The sequence below is a fragment of the Notamacropus eugenii genome, chromosome 2 (assembly GCF_028372415.1).
Source record: "Notamacropus eugenii isolate mMacEug1 chromosome 2, mMacEug1.pri_v2, whole genome shotgun sequence".
NCBI classification, from domain to species: domain Eukaryota; kingdom Metazoa; phylum Chordata; class Mammalia; order Diprotodontia; family Macropodidae; genus Notamacropus; species Notamacropus eugenii.
Genome location: NC_092873.1, coordinates 254,866,114 through 254,881,210, shown reverse-complemented (window position 1 = coordinate 254,881,210; position 15,097 = coordinate 254,866,114). Strand labels below are relative to the sequence as shown.

At 38.4% G+C, this 15,097-nt stretch overlaps 1 protein-coding gene across 2 annotated transcripts in view; it reads left to right on the top strand.

The window, feature by feature from the left end:
* Positions 1 to 15,097, top strand: part of PRKN (parkin RBR E3 ubiquitin protein ligase) — a 1,884,374-nt gene that overhangs the window by 1,853,181 nt on the left and 16,096 nt on the right. For both annotated transcript variants that reach the window (XM_072637710.1, XM_072637711.1), the window contains one exon: positions 2,362 to 2,445. In XM_072637710.1, coding sequence (XP_072493811.1) covers positions 2,362 to 2,445 — 84 coding nt within the window. The remainder of the gene's footprint in view (positions 1 to 2,361; positions 2,446 to 15,097) is intronic.

The following is a 15,097-nucleotide window of genomic DNA, read 5'->3' as shown; positions in this document are numbered from 1 at the left end:
GCCCTGACTTACTGAATATATCCATGAACCTTATTGAATCTTCCAGTTAATCCACAGGGCCCAGATGATCAGATGGTAGGTATCACCAACAGGGAAAGGTTGAGGAGGTACCTAAATCACATTTCCAATGTTTTTAGATGATTACATAAACTATGTTGGATTGCCTACCATCTTGGGGAGAGGAGAGGAAAGAAAGGGAGAAAAATTGACTTTCAGTTTTTTTAAATGCATGTTAAAAATTGACTTTACATATAATTGGAAAGAATAAAATACTATTTAAAAATCATATTTCCAGTTCTTTTGCTATTTATACCTGTAATACTCAGCTGATAAAGTACCTCTACTCCCTAATTCCTCCATTAGAGGTCCAAGTCTCCCTTATATGAGTGTCTTTTTCAGATGGATTACTTGTGATAATAGTCCCAACTCTGCCACTAACTAGCTTTATAACTTTGGATAAATGACCTCTCGGTCTTTGCTTATTTTCCACTTATTTGTGCTTGACCCTGTCCAAAAATAATGCAGCACGGTAACTGGAAAGCTGGCTCTAGAATCACGGAGACCTGGGTTCACATTCTGTCTTTGATATCTCTTGGCTGGGTGACTGTGGACAAGTCACTTAACTTCTCAGTGTTTCAGGAAACTCTCTACAGCAAGGTTATAGTAGATACCAGTCTTCACTGATATAGGGGGCTCCTGACTGGGAGATATCTATCATGATAAAATTATGCTCATCATTTTAAAAAGAAGAAAGAATTCAAATCCAACCTCAGACACTTACTAGCTGTGTAACCCTGGGCAAGTCACTTAACCTGATTGCCTCCAGAAGATAAAAAATAAAATAAAAAGGAGAAAGAAAAATTATTTGTTGATTTTCATTCCTTTGGTCCATGAATGCCTGAGTAAATGTCCTGACATTAGCCAGGTGTAATGGAAAAACTAGGACTCAGTAGACCTAGATCCTAGTCCCAATACTACCACTTACTTTGCCTAACCTTGTTGTTTAGTTGTTTTCAGGCATGTCCAATTAATTCTTCCTGACCCTGTTTGGGGTTTTCTTGGCAAAGACACTGGAGTATCCAGCTCATTTTACAGATGAGGAAACAGAGGCAAACAAGGTTAAATGACTTGCCCAGAGTCACACAGCTAATAAGTGAATAAAATTGGATTTGAGCTCAAAAGATGGATGAGTCCTCCCAACTGCAGGCCTGGTGCTCTGTCCACTGTTGCACCTGTCTGTCTGCATGCATTAGCTCCAGTTTCTCCTCCTCAAGTAGCAACAGTTATCTATTGATAATATCATTGTATGCATCAACTTATATACTGTTTATAAAAGTACATTGGGAGGTACGATATTATTTTACTTCTTTATTAATTTACTTTTATTAGTTCATTTCAGTCTATAGATGTTTTCAGAGGCATGCTCACTTTTCAGAGGGAAGTCAGAGAGGTTAATCAAATGTCAGGAGCACAGATTTTGAGTCAGAGGATGTAGTCAGCAAAGGGTCTGCTAATTACAACTTGCATAATATTGAGCCAGTAACAAATTCTCTGGGTCTGTTTCATCATCTGTTTAAAACAAAGAGAGAGATAGAAGAAGTGGGACTCGCTTTCCACTCTAATTCTGTCATCCAATGTAGTGATGCTCTCTCTCTATAAATGTTAGATGGGCACATCAAATGGTTTCTATTTTTTATTAGTAGAGCAATATAGGTGGGCAGGTAGGTGGTGTAGAGGATAGAGCACCAGGCACGGAGTCAAGAAGACCTGAGTTCAGATCTGACCTCAAACACTCACTGTGTGACCCTGGGTAAGTCACTTAAACCTGTTTGCTTCAGTTTCCTTATCTGTCAAATGAGCTGGAGAAGGAAATGGCAAACCACTACAGTATCTTTGCTCAGAAAACCTCAAATGGAGTCACAGAGAGTCAGGCCCAACTGAAAAACGACTGAACAACAACAACAACAAAAAATAGTTATATTTTGCTTAGGTTCCTAGAATCATAGATCCAGAGCTGGTAAGAAACTAGGATGTCCAACCCTCCTATTTTGCAGGTGAGGAAACTAAGGCTAAGAGAGACTGAGAGACTTGCCTAAGAACACATAGGCAGGCAAGTGGCTGAGGTGGTATTTGATCCCAAGTCATCTGACTCCAGAGACAAGTGTGCTTTCTGTTGAGCTCCACTGGCAAAAAACAGATCTGGAATAAAATGTCTGGGAGAGTCACACTAGTATCTAGTATATCAAACAGTATCTAGAAGAATACCCATTGTGGTGAATAGTGAGGGACAGTAAGTTGACAACTTTTATAACCAAAAACAACCACCAGGCATCTCTTTAACATAGACGTATTGTATTTCAGTTTGTTTTCTGCCGTGATTGTAAAGAAGAGTACCATGAAGGGGAATGCAGCACCCTCTTTCAAGCCTCAGGAGCAACAGCCCAGGTACTGAATGAATGAATGAATGAATGAAGAAATTAAAAGCATTTATTAAGTACTTCATATTTAAGTACTTGATATCAAGTACCTAGATACTTATTAGGTGCTTAGTGCTTAAGTATTTAGGGGCTTAAGTACCAATGACTTAAGTAGTACATGCTTAATAAGTACTCAACAGCACTGAGAATACAGATACAAGTAAACAATCACTATTTCTCAAACAGGCTTCAAGAGCCTGGGTAAGAGTGGGAGAGGCATTTAAAAGAAATCGTAGATATTGGAGCTACCAAGACCAAAATAGTTGTTTGATGGTGGTCAAGAATAACTAGAAACAGAAAGAGAAATCCCATTTAAAGTTACTGTAGACACTATGAAATATTTGGGAGTCTGCCTGCCAAACAAACCCAGGGACTATGTGAACACAATTACAAAACACTTTTCACGCAGATAAAGTCAGATCCAAATAACTGGAAAACATCAGTTGCTTGTGGGTAAGCTGAGCTAATATAATAAAAATGACAATTCTACCTAAATTAATTTACTTATTCAATGCCATACCAATCAACTACCAAAAAATCATTTTATAGAGCTAGAAAAAATAATATCAGAATTCATCTGGAGGAACAAAAGGTCCAGAATATCAAAGAAATTAATGAAAAATGTACTAGGGAAGATGGCCTAGCTGTACCAGATTTTATATTATAAAGCTGCAATCATTAAAACCACTTGGTACTGGCTGAGAAATAGAGGGATGGATCAGTGGAATAAGTTAGGTACACAAGACACAGTAGTCAATAAATATAACAGTCTACTGTTTGATAAACCCAAGGACCCCAGCTTCTGGGATGAGAACTCACTGTTTGACAAAAATTGCTGGGAAAACTGTAAAATAGTGTGAGCATAGGCCAATGTCTGACACTGTATATCAGAATAAAATCCAAATAGGTACACAATCAAGGTATAAAAGCTGATACTATAAACAATTTAGGGGAGCAAGGAATAGTTTATTTGTCAGATTTATGGAGAATGGAGAAATTCATGGCCAAACAAAAGATAGAGAACATTATGAAATGCAAAATGGATAATTTTGATTATATCAAATTGAAAAGTTTTTGCACAAACAAGGCCAATGCAACCAAGATTAGGAGAAAAGCAGAAAACTGGGAAAGAATCTTTATAACTACTTCTGTTATAAAGGCCTCATTTCTAAAATATATAGATAACTGAGTCAATCTATAAAAATAAAAGCCATTCCCCAGTTGATAAAAGGTCAAAGGATATAAACAGGCAGTTTTAAGAGGAAGAAATTAAAGCTATCTATAGTCATATGAAAACATGCTCTAAATCACTATTGACTAGAGAGATACAAATCAAAACAACTCTGAGATACCACATCACACCTTATCAGATTGGCTAACCTGACAAAACAGGAAGATGATAAATGTTGGAGAAGATGTGGGAGAGTTGAAACACTAATTCATTGTTGGTGGAGCTGTGAGCTGATCCAACCGTTCAGGAGAACAACTTGGAACTATGCCCAAAGGGCTACAAAACCTGCATACACTTTGACCTAGCAATACTGCTCCTGGGGCTGTATCCCAAAGAGATCATAAAAATGGGAAAAGGACCCACATGTACAAAAATATTTATGGCGGCTCTTTTTGTGGTGGTCAGGAAATGATGACCATCATTTGGGGAATGGCTGAACAAGTTGTGGTATATGAATGCAACGGAATACTATTGTGCCATAAGAAATGATGAACAGACAGACTTCAGAAAAACCTGGAAAGATTTATATGACTTGATGCTGAGTGAAGTGAGCAGAGCCAGGAGATCATTATACACAGTAGCAGCCACAGTGTGCGAGGACTGTTTTTAGTAGACTTAGTCCTTCACAGCAATGCAAGGACCTAAAACATTTCCAAAGGACTCATGATACAAAATGCCATTCACATCCAGAGAAAGTACTATGGAGTTGGAACGCAGAATGAAGCAGACTATTTTCTCCCTTGTTATATTTTGTTTTTCTCAGGTTTCTCCCATTCATTTTAATTCTTCTATGCAACATGACTAATGTGAAAATGTATGTAATAGGAATGCATGTATAGAACCAATATAAGATTGCATGCTGTTGTGGAGAGAGAGGGGAGAAAATATGGAAGTGATTGTTGAAAACTGAAAACAAATAAATTAATTAATTGGGGGGAAAAGAGAACAACAAAATAAATGATGATGGAAGAAAAAAAAGAATAACTAGAAACTACATGAATAGCATGTACTGGTCTCCTCCATCTCCGTAGTCCTTCCCAGGAATCCCTCCCCATTCCAGTGTTGGCAGGAAGCTACAGAACCAAGACCAGCTGTTTTATGTTCTAGTGGTGCAAGACAACCTAGCATGGTAGAGAACAACCTATAGAATTTCAGTTGTTTACAGGGTATAGGGAAAGAGAATACTGGACATCAGGAGACAGGACAGAAGTCTGTAGGGAGGAAGGGATTGATGGGGGAGGGGAAGAAAAGATAATCCACTACATAAAAGTAATTTAAACTCTGGTTCCAGTTTCATGAGAAAATCCTTTCTTTAGGCTCCAAGACAAAAAATATTCATGTTTGTGAATGACAGTGAAAATCTGAAAAAACAAAAAGTACTTGGGAAATTATAAATTACACTAAGCTTACATCTCTCCTCTTGTTGGTTTATTAAACAAATGCCTTCTTACCTTGATTAATACCTTTAGATAATGAAAGTGTTGATTGAGACTCATTATGAAAAGCAAGACTTAGGGAACTGAAAATACATTTGCATTTCCTCATTAATTTTAATTATGGCAAAAGGTTTTTCTTAGGTATACCCAACTTGATATAAGAAAAAGAAGTTTGGATTTGGAGTCAGAGAGCCTGAGTTCAAATCTTAGCTTTGCTATTTATTAGCTATGTGACCTCCTCCAGCAAGTTTTTTAACCTGTCTCAGGCTTCAGATTCTTCATCTGTAAAATGAGGGGGTTGATATAGTTGTAGTCGTACTGCCACAGCTCTCCAGCTCTAGAACCATCTATTTCTCTCTTAACCTTAATAAGAAGAGGAGAAATTTTGCAAAATAAAGTTCATTCTAAGGAAACTGACTGTACATTTATCAGGGAAGCAGCTTGCAAACAACTACACACAAGAGGAAGATTTCCACTGTTAGGGTCAAGAAAGTTTGCTGCTAGGGACCCCATCCTGTGGCTTTCTATGAAATTAAATATTGCAAGTCCAGTGAACTTCTAATTTATCTACTTCCCTTCCAATGTCTGGTGCATAAAAATCACTCACGGCTGCATAAGACATCTGTAATTTCAAAGTACTGCTGTCAGTGTTTTCAGAAAGCTTTTCATGACAAATGGGTCATTGGCATGCCAAAAATTTCGGGCTAGCATGCTACATACATGAAGGGCATACTTAAACTCCCTCTGCTGGAAAACATTTGTAATCTTAAAAACAGAAAGGGGAAAAAAACCTCTTCTTCTTGTTATTAGTAGTTCTGAACATCAGATTCAACCTTCCTCCTCCTCTTCCCCTCATCATAAGATCAAAAGATACCTAAATGATTGCAAGAAGAAAAATTTTTTTTCAAAAATAAAAAGAAGAGAAAGTAGCTTGAGCATTCTGTGAAATGATTTGGAATCATTCAAAAATAAAGATATTCAGTTGTTCATACCATTTGAACCAATGATGCCACTCCCAGGCACACATCCTCAAGGAAGTCAAAGACAAAGGAATGTCCTTTATACAGGTTGTCCCCAAAATCTTAGTGCAATTTTAATTAAGCTTTGAAGTTACATGGCATATGAAGGTAATGGAATAAAATCACACTGTAAGAAATGACGTATATAACAAATAAAGAGAAATCTGAGAAGACAAGTGTGAACTAATGCAGAGATGGGGGGAAAAAAACCCAAAAGACCCATTTGTTCAATCCACGCAGTAACATGAAAAAATATACTGAGACATCAGAATCCAGATTAATAGAATCTATAACAGGATGATCAAGGAAACCCCTGATTCCTGAACCACAGGAAATACTTGGAATGCAAAAGATTCACAGGCATGAAGTACAGAAAACAGAAAACATCTCAAATTGTCCATTGCATTCATTATACTCTCTTTGAAAGGTAAAGACAGCTCTGTGAGAATGCTCAACAAAGGCTTCACGTTCACCTGGTATCTACACTGCCAGAGCATTTTGTAAGATTTGTACCTCCTGACCAGCTGGGCTGCAGAGTATTCATAGCAGTCAGGGATCTTCTCCAAGAAGCTTACTTTATACAAATCAGCTTCCAAAGGCAGGTTGTCCTGATTACACTTCTTACACTTACACTCTTCTTACACTTGTGAGGTAGCCAGCAAGATTGGAAATGACCATTTCTCAGGGTCTCTAGTTGCTACCCTGTTCTCAGGAAAGGAAACTAAATGGCAGAAGATTGATAGCCAAGGATTCAGGTCACCAATCCATCACTGCTGCTGGAGTGGGGGGGAAAGAAGAGACTCTCCATGCCCTGCATGCACACACATGCACACATACACACACACACACACCTTCTAGAAGTCCACAGGACAAAAAGAAGAGTTCTCAAACAGGGGGTGTTTTCACCTCCAAGAATCTATCCCTGTCTCAGTGCTCAATCACCAGTTATCTTCATGAAAACTACCCAATCACTGGAAACTAATCAAGAGTTGCTTTGCCACCTCAACAAAGAACCAAAATGTAGGGAGTGCCCTAGGCCATCTAGCATATCATGGGTTCTCCTGATCATCCCTGCTACAGCTCAGCCTTGATGACAGCCAGAAGATGATGAAATATTGTTCCTGTTCCTGGTGTAGAAGCAGAAAGTTACAAAAACCTTACAGCACAGCTGATAGGTTGATTTGTCTCTTTAAATATTTGGAAGTTTGCATTTTATGTTACAAGGGAGGGTTCTCTTAGGGGAGGTGAAGTTGAGGGGAGTTCTTGAAAGTAATTGTCACATTAAGGACATTTTTTTAAAAAATAGGGAACAGAATCACAAAGAGAATCAGGGATCCATTTTCAATTGTGTGAGAAGTTTTAATATAAGTATGAGGACATATTATCATCAAAATTTTCTGTGAATATATTTCAACAATTCAGTGTTTTAATAGTTTTAAATAAATCTATTACCTGTAGATAAAATTGTTGTAAGTTATTTGTAAATTAAATGAGATCAAATGAAATATGTATAAAACACTTACCACAATCCTGGCATATAGGAGGTGCTTATTAAAAGCTTTTTCCCCTCCCCTTCCCTTATTATTTTTTATTTTATTAATTTAAAATTTTTATTTTCAGTCCCAAATTCTATGCCTTCTGTTAACCCCCTGCAGTGAGAAGACAAGAAATATGATATCCATTATATATGTATATATATAAACGTGTATATATAGACATAGACATATACACATACATACAAACACATCTATGTATGTGTGCACGTATACATATATACATATGTATGTGTGTATGTATGTATATGAAATCATGCCAAACATTGTTGCAGGGTAAAACAGGCAAGAAATTTCCCTATTGATTTTTAAACAAGTAGATTTCTTATTGAGAGCTCCCTTCTGTCCCCTCTGCAAAGATGGAATTGAATTAGAACATGTGCACAGGCCCTTCCATCTGTGATTCCATGATTCTAAATAGGCATGTAAAAGGGGTAAGTACTTGTTCATTGCTCTTCCCTGCAAAGATTCAGCCTTTAAAATGACCAAACCACTGCCGTTGTAGTTATTCTTTGGCTTTATATAAACCACTAAGAAATAGTCATGGAGACTCCCCAAAATTTGTATTTGAATCCTTTTAGGAACTGCCTGTCAATAAAGAAATTGCTGTTAAGACAGGCCTTTTAGGGAATGTGTTTATCTAACACTAACATAACTGAATTTTTTTCAGTACATCTCGGTCTATCCATCAGTTTGACTGGCAAGAAATTGTGAGGTGGAACACTGAATTATCATTTCATAGCTATTTGTATTCACTTTGTTTTTCTCAGGGGTAGATGACTTTATTGAAGTAGTGATATGAAACATATATCCCTTTCCTATAATCCTATGGGTGATGCCTGTGGGTTCTTGGATCCTAAGAAATTTGATGCCTCATGGTGATCTAGATTTATATAACCACATGAAAATCTAATCAGTCACTTACTTTTTATTAAGTGCTTCCTTTGTGTCATTGTTAGGTACTGTACTACATGTTGAGGATACAAAGAATTAAACATTTTAAAAAACCAGTCCCTGCTATCCTGGAGCTCCCAGTCTAATCAAGGAGATAATATGCATACCACAAAACAGGATAAACTGAAGAGATCCAAGAGGACTGTTGTTATGTCCTGTCTGACCCTTCATGACCCTATTTGGGGTTTTCTTGGCAAAGACACTGGAGTGGTTTACCATTTCCTTTTCCAGCTCATTTTACAGATGAGGAAACTGAGGCAAACAGGGTTAAGTGACTTGCCCAGGGTCACACACTTAGTAAGTGTCTGAGGCTGGATTCAAACTCAAGAAGATGAGTCTTCTTGACTCTAGGCCCAGTGCTCATAGCTGCTGGCCCTAAGGAAAGGATTAAAGAGTATTGAAAAAGGCTTTTTGCAGAAGGTAGGACTTTAGCTGAGACTTAATAGGAGCCAAAGACTGGACATAAGGAGGCAGAACATTGCTGGCACTGGGAGTACAGCCAGTTATGTTCAAGGAGCAGCAAGGAGACCATCAGTGTCCCTGGATCCCAGAGTGCAAGGCCTGGAGTAGGGTATCATAAGACTAGTAAGGTGAGAAGGAACCAGGTCAGGAAGCCAAACAGAGGATTTTATATTGGATCCTGGGAGTAATAGGGAGCTAAGGTGGATATAAAACAGTCATTATGTGTTTTGATATTGTGGAGATGAAAAAACTTGTTTAAAACTTTGCTTCTATGATAACCCAGCAGCACAGTCTCTATAGAGTATGTGGTAGAGGAGTTTAGAGAAGGAAGAGGTGATTTCGGCCTTGGTTAATCATTTAAGAGTGGGCCATCCCCAGTCATCCTGCTCTATATCTGGCCACTGGACCCAGATGGCTCTGGAGGAGAAAATGAGGTTGCTGACTTTGCACAGCCCTCCCTCACTCAAATCTAAATCAATTACAAGTCATGTCATCATCTTCCTGATGTCATGGTCCTCTTTGAGAACGAAGGACAAACCACATACCACACAGTTAAGGAAGTTTGATAGATCACAGAGAGTTGGAGCTGGGCTCTCTACATGTTCTCCTCTGCCTAGGTTCATAGGGTCAACTTCTAATTCTATCTCAATAACCTTGATACAGGAGCCCTGTCTGGTTGACTGTCTCCTGAAGGAAAAAATGAATAATCTTTTTTTTTTCTGTTATTCCCTCTCAAGGTGGCCCCATGAGGTTAATTTGTGAAGGGTTCCATATTTCAACCACTAGTAGCAAGCTAATAGGGAGTGAGACAGCCAGAAGTCAGTTTTATCAAACTAATTCTAACCTTAGAAGACCTAATTCAATTTGGAAAGAGGACCAAGGATTTGCTGTGTTTTACATTGTCTCTAAGCGACCTCTGGGTGGGTAACCTATGTAGCTGTAGGAGCACAGACTCATTCAACTGAGCTCTTTAGAGGAAGAATACTATACAAGACTGGCACATAAATAATAAGAGCCTCCCTTGGGCCTCAGAGCCTTGTATAGGCCTCGTTCTGTTCTGAAACTCTCATACTAACAAAGCACCCTCTTTTTTTTCCTTTCAATTCCATCCACTTGCAGGGCTTTTTTTTTTCCTTATTGTAATTCTTGACTACTCTCCATTGGTCCTCCCTTTTAACACTGATCCATTTCAATTCTTTGATATCACAGAGTCCAGGCAAGGAAGCCTCATTCCTCCTGGGACCCAATCAACTTTTCACATCACTTAAGCTATTTGACCAAAAGCTTAATGTTCTTTGTGATTAATGTTGTAATTTTTTAAAAGCCCACAAAGAAATTGGTTTAAAATGGGTTTAAAAAAATTGGATAAGCTTTAAGTTGAAACTGTGCAAGGAATTTGGGAATTCAGTGACAGAAGATCAATCCATCACAGGCTAATAAGAGTCCAATTCCATGTGGTTATACTTGTTCTAGCCAGTGAGTTTTCATCCCCACAGTCTGATTCCCTGCATGTATTCCCTCTTGTGGGTTTTTTTTCTAATAAGTAAACACTTGTTCTTGTAATACCAAATAAAATGGATTCGTTCCCCCAAAAGACCTAAGGACAAGGTTTGCCTCTCTCAATTTAATAGGTGAGTAAATTGAGACTAAGTCCCATGTACGTGATGGTTAAAAGGATTATGATTGTCTTTGGCAATCCATGCATTTGAGAAACATTCATAAGTACCCATTATGTGCCCAATCGTATGTTAGGTGCTAGGGACATAAATACAGGTGCAACAAAAGCCCTTCTCCCAAGGGGTTTATAGTCTAATTGGAAAGAATTGAAGAAGTTATGTAAATAAATAACTATGATTTAAAGGAGGGTTAGATAAGCAGAAAGAAGAAAACCTAGCAAAGTACTTAGGGAAATCTGAACAGGGAGAGATCCATTTCACACAAAGTGAATTAGGAAAGATTTGTGTGGTGCTGATTTTGGTAACTCAGCCTTGAAGATAAGGACAAGGATGAGAAGGACATCGTCGACTGGAGGCAATGGTTTTCATCTATTCCAGGTATGAAAAATGGCTTGAGTAGAGGCATGGAGCAGGAAGAAGGGGGAAAGAAAACAGGAGTCATTCAGTTTGGCTAGAATTAAATTAGGCCAGGCTAGACAAGTGAGTTGGAAGAAGTACTTTACAAAATAGAGTGTTACAGAAATGTGAATTATAATCATAATAGCTATAATAATAGCTATTAGTTGAATTGGAGAATTGAATTGCTAGAATTGGAAAGACTAAGAAATACTCTAAAGATGTTACCATTTCTGCATTTTGTTTCCATTGATATGCACAAAAAATTTACTATTGTTAGGTAGTTTGAAGGAAGAGGAGACAAGAAAAGATAATAAGAATAAAAATATTTCCTATCTCTGTAGTACTTTGTAGCTTAGGAAACTTTTCTCACAAGCCTGATCCAAACACACTTCTCCCCATTTTGTAGATCCAGAGAGGTTGTGTCCTACTCATAGTCATAAAGCTAATAAATGTTAAAGATTGGACCTGAGCTTAGACAATTTGCCTTTCCAACCAGTGCTCTCCCCAGTGCTTTGCACTGCCTGTGAACTATGGCATTCCTACCTACCCCACTCCAGGGATGAATTCTTCCATTATGACTGATACAACTTCACAAAGAGGAACTAGGAGGTCTAGTAGCCACCTTATTTAAAGGGTGGAAAACAGTGCCTCTTCTCGCTGAGAATCTGTTGCTTCATGTGGGATCTCTGTCTCTGCACCCCACCAGTCACTGTGTCCTAACATCTGCCCAACCCTCACCTCAGTGTTCCCAGGGTATCAGAGTGTGGGAACTATTAGCCAGTTATCAGCAAGATGAAGGATCTTGATTCTTTAGGAATCTTTCTCCTGAGTCACTTTTTTTCTTTCAACAGAATTGTGCTTTAAGAGACAAATTCAGTGCTTAAACATTTTACTCTGGTTAAGCATCCCAGGTAGTATATGCAGCTGAATTAGGTATAATTACTGTGCAAAATCTTCCTCAAGACCAAGTATACCCTTCTTATCTTATTACTCAGTCACAAAGAAAAAATGTCAAAAGTCAAGAAGCCCTCAGTACCCTTCCTAAGCAAAGATCATGCACGGAAAGAATTCTTTTAGAAACCAGAATATGAAGAATTGTAGGAAGTACAGAAGAATGCAGGGAAGGACAGAGGGAAAGAATTAGGGAAGTACTGGAGATCTCTTTATACCAATTCTCCTCAGACTGATGTGTGCCATAAGATCCTCTACCATTCAGAAATACTTCCTCACCTTTCAGATTACTTCCTTCTGTCCTTTAACTCTCACTCTCAATACATAGCCTGGGATAAATTCTGCAAGCTTTTGTTGGGTGTGTACACCTCTGGACTGTGGCTCCCTTCCTGAGAGATGCCAAGTGATGTAATGGAGACTATGAGAGTTGGAGTCAAGGAGACAAATCCTACCTCAGATCCTTAAAAGCTTTGTGACCCTAGGTTACTGACTTAACCTCTCCTAGTCCCAGCTCCACATTTCTTAAGTGAGAATAAGAGTAGCACCCATCTCAGAGTTATTGTAAGAATTAAATGATAAGTGTATGTGTGTGTGTGTGTGTACACACACATATGTATACCCTGTGTGTATACATGTGTCTATGCATATTCAAATGTATACATACACATGTATGTATATGAATGTTTGTGTGTGTATATACATCACACTTTGCGAACCTTAAAGTGCTATCGAAATGAAGCTACTATTACTATTTCTACAATACACCCAGGAGTGAGCTGATAAATATTTAGCCAGCTCTCCAGGAAAAAAATATATGCCAGACATGTTTTTAAGTTTAATTTGCATTATTAACATTTTCTTCATCACTTTCTTAAGACTAGACAATTAACAAAACAGACCATCTAGCCCAGATTTGTAGCATATGCTGATTTTCAAGGTGAAAATGCTCACACTAAAAAAATTAACAATGTACTCTGTTTAAGCTAGCTAGAGCACACCCATGATAAACCCCAACTCAGAGCAGACTTCTCCACCATGATACTATTTTTACTCAGCTTAGAAAATACATTAGGAAGGACTGATCTGACCCGCTAGATTCTTCATACTTATCAATTATCAAACCCAGAAAAATACCTGAAGACCATCCTGCTACCCCCCCCAAAAAAAAAAACTGTCCCTGGATATTCTCTTCCTCACCATCTCTTTTCTGAGACCAGGGTTGGCCCTAGGTAATACTGTGAAGTAGGCAAAACTTGTCTCTGATGTCTAACCTTCCTTGCCTCTCTCCCTATCCGACCCCTTCCTATATGGGGTATATTGGGTGTTCAAGAAGAACTAGCACTTCTGATGTGAAGGCTTGCCTTTTCAGGGCTGCTCATCCACCTTTGGTGTCCACCTGGCACTCACCTGTGGCTCCAAGAGGCTGTAGCATGTGCACTGGCCTCACCCCAGTAAACCACCTTGGCAAACAAGCTAAACCAGGTTTAAGGTAATGGACCAGCCTCCAAACCATCGGTGAGTTAGGCGGATGCCTACTCCAAGCATGTGAAGACTTCCTGCACCAAAATGAGCAGATGAGAGTAATTTGTTCCAATCACCATGAAGGTAGTGTGTGAAATGCTTAAGAGTTTGATCAGACATTGAAGACACTAAGGTCATCCACTGCATCCCAGGCTGTTATTGGATGTCCTGACTTTTGTCCTACCACCTGCCTACCTTTAATGACTCTGGAAGAGAGAGTGAGACTGATGACTTTGTGCAATTCTGTCTTGCTTAAATCCAATTTATGCACAAATCAAGACATCATTTGTGATGTCTTCAGTCCTCTTCAAGAAGGACAAACACAGACCCTTTCCTGTTCCACTTCCTGTTCCAGTGCTCTCGTGCAGCTTCCAGGTTACCTGGGAGTCCTTAGACCATGTGTACAACTATTTTCTGAAGTTGTATGCCATGCCTGGTGTGGGATACTACCTCTAAGGCTGTTCTCATGAATTCTATAGCATGCCTACATTGGCCTTTCTATTGTAAGTCATATTCTTTAGAATCTGGCTTCCCAGAATGCAAGGCCTACATCTTTATCTGCTTCACTATACAGAACCTATCGTGTTTTAAGTCAGTGATGAAGTATTCAAATTTAATAAGTGGTTCCTCATATTTAATTGATTCCATTGATACACTAATACATAGTCTGTGGACCTGCTGACAAGGACAAGTCTGGAAATTCTTTGTCTAAATATAAATGTGCCTTTACAACTTAAATGCTGGATATTATAAATAAATTTGGTCTGATGGAGTCATAATACTTAAAGAAAGATGTGTTTAAAAAGCTTATTTTAGTTAATTAATCCAGGGCAATGATAGTATTGTTGTAGCCCGTTATGCTTTGTAAATCACTTTACATGTATCGTCTGCTTTGATCCTCCAGACAACAATAGAGTGGGTGCTATTGTTATTCATATTTTACAGTGGAGAAAATTGAGGTTAAAAGAAATTTAGCAATTTGCCTAGGATCACACAATTAGCTAGTGACAGCTAGAGGCAGGAGTAGAGCTCAGGTCTTCCTGATGACAAATCTAGAGGTCTCTCCAATACATCCACTGGTTCTCTTTCACCCCTACTTTATAAAAATCTATGCAATGGATGTCCTTGGTCTCTAGCCAAATCTGCTCAAAATTCCCAATTAGGAAAAAAAAAAGGACTGGTTGCACAGTTCACTCAAGACAGCAGATGGCGATATGTCCCTGAAGGAAAAAATTTCTCATTTAATCACAAGCAAAAAGTTTCTGCAAAGGGAGAAAGAGGAAGACAAAAGAAAAAAACTAAATGAGATCCATTTTACAGTCACTCAAAGTTGTCCTAACCCAAAAAGGACCTCAGCACATCCTACGCTGTAATCACTGCAGGAATATTTCTCCATAATCTCTTTAACAAATCAAATA